At 63.0% G+C, this 246-nt stretch overlaps 1 protein-coding gene across 1 annotated transcript in view; it reads right to left on the bottom strand.

The window, feature by feature from the left end:
• LOC104489196 (neuronal pentraxin-1-like) overlaps positions 1–243 on the bottom strand; it is a gene marked incomplete at its 5' end in the record, with an annotated part of 1084 nt that extends 841 nt beyond the window's left edge. The window contains 1 exon segment of the mRNA XM_010131330.1: positions 68–243. Coding sequence (XP_010129632.1) covers positions 68–243 — 176 coding nt within the window.
• Between the last annotated feature and the right edge of the window lie 3 nt (positions 244–246).

The raw sequence follows: 246 nt of genomic DNA, 5'->3' as shown, positions 1-246 counted from the left end.
CAGTGGGCTCCTCCATGCTGTCCCCTCAGCTGGCTCCCCCCCTGCCCAGCACCCTCCCCAGGACCATACCTTGTCGTTGATGAGGATCTCCATGGGGTTGTTGCCCCACTCAATGAGCACCAGCTCGTTAGCCTGCCCGGGCACAGCATAGGAGAAGGGGGTGCCCATGCCGGGGGAGGCGCTGGACTTGATCCACATGCAGACGCTGAAGGCGTACATCTCGGGCAGGCTCTTCTTCACCTTGGC

Source organism: Buceros rhinoceros, unplaced genomic scaffold (assembly GCF_000710305.1).
Source record: "Buceros rhinoceros silvestris isolate BGI_N320 unplaced genomic scaffold, ASM71030v1 scaffold42732, whole genome shotgun sequence".
Lineage (NCBI taxonomy): Eukaryota > Metazoa > Chordata > Aves > Bucerotiformes > Bucerotidae > Buceros > Buceros rhinoceros.
Note: the sequence above shows the minus strand (reverse complement) of the source record. Positions and strands in the feature narration are given on the sequence as shown.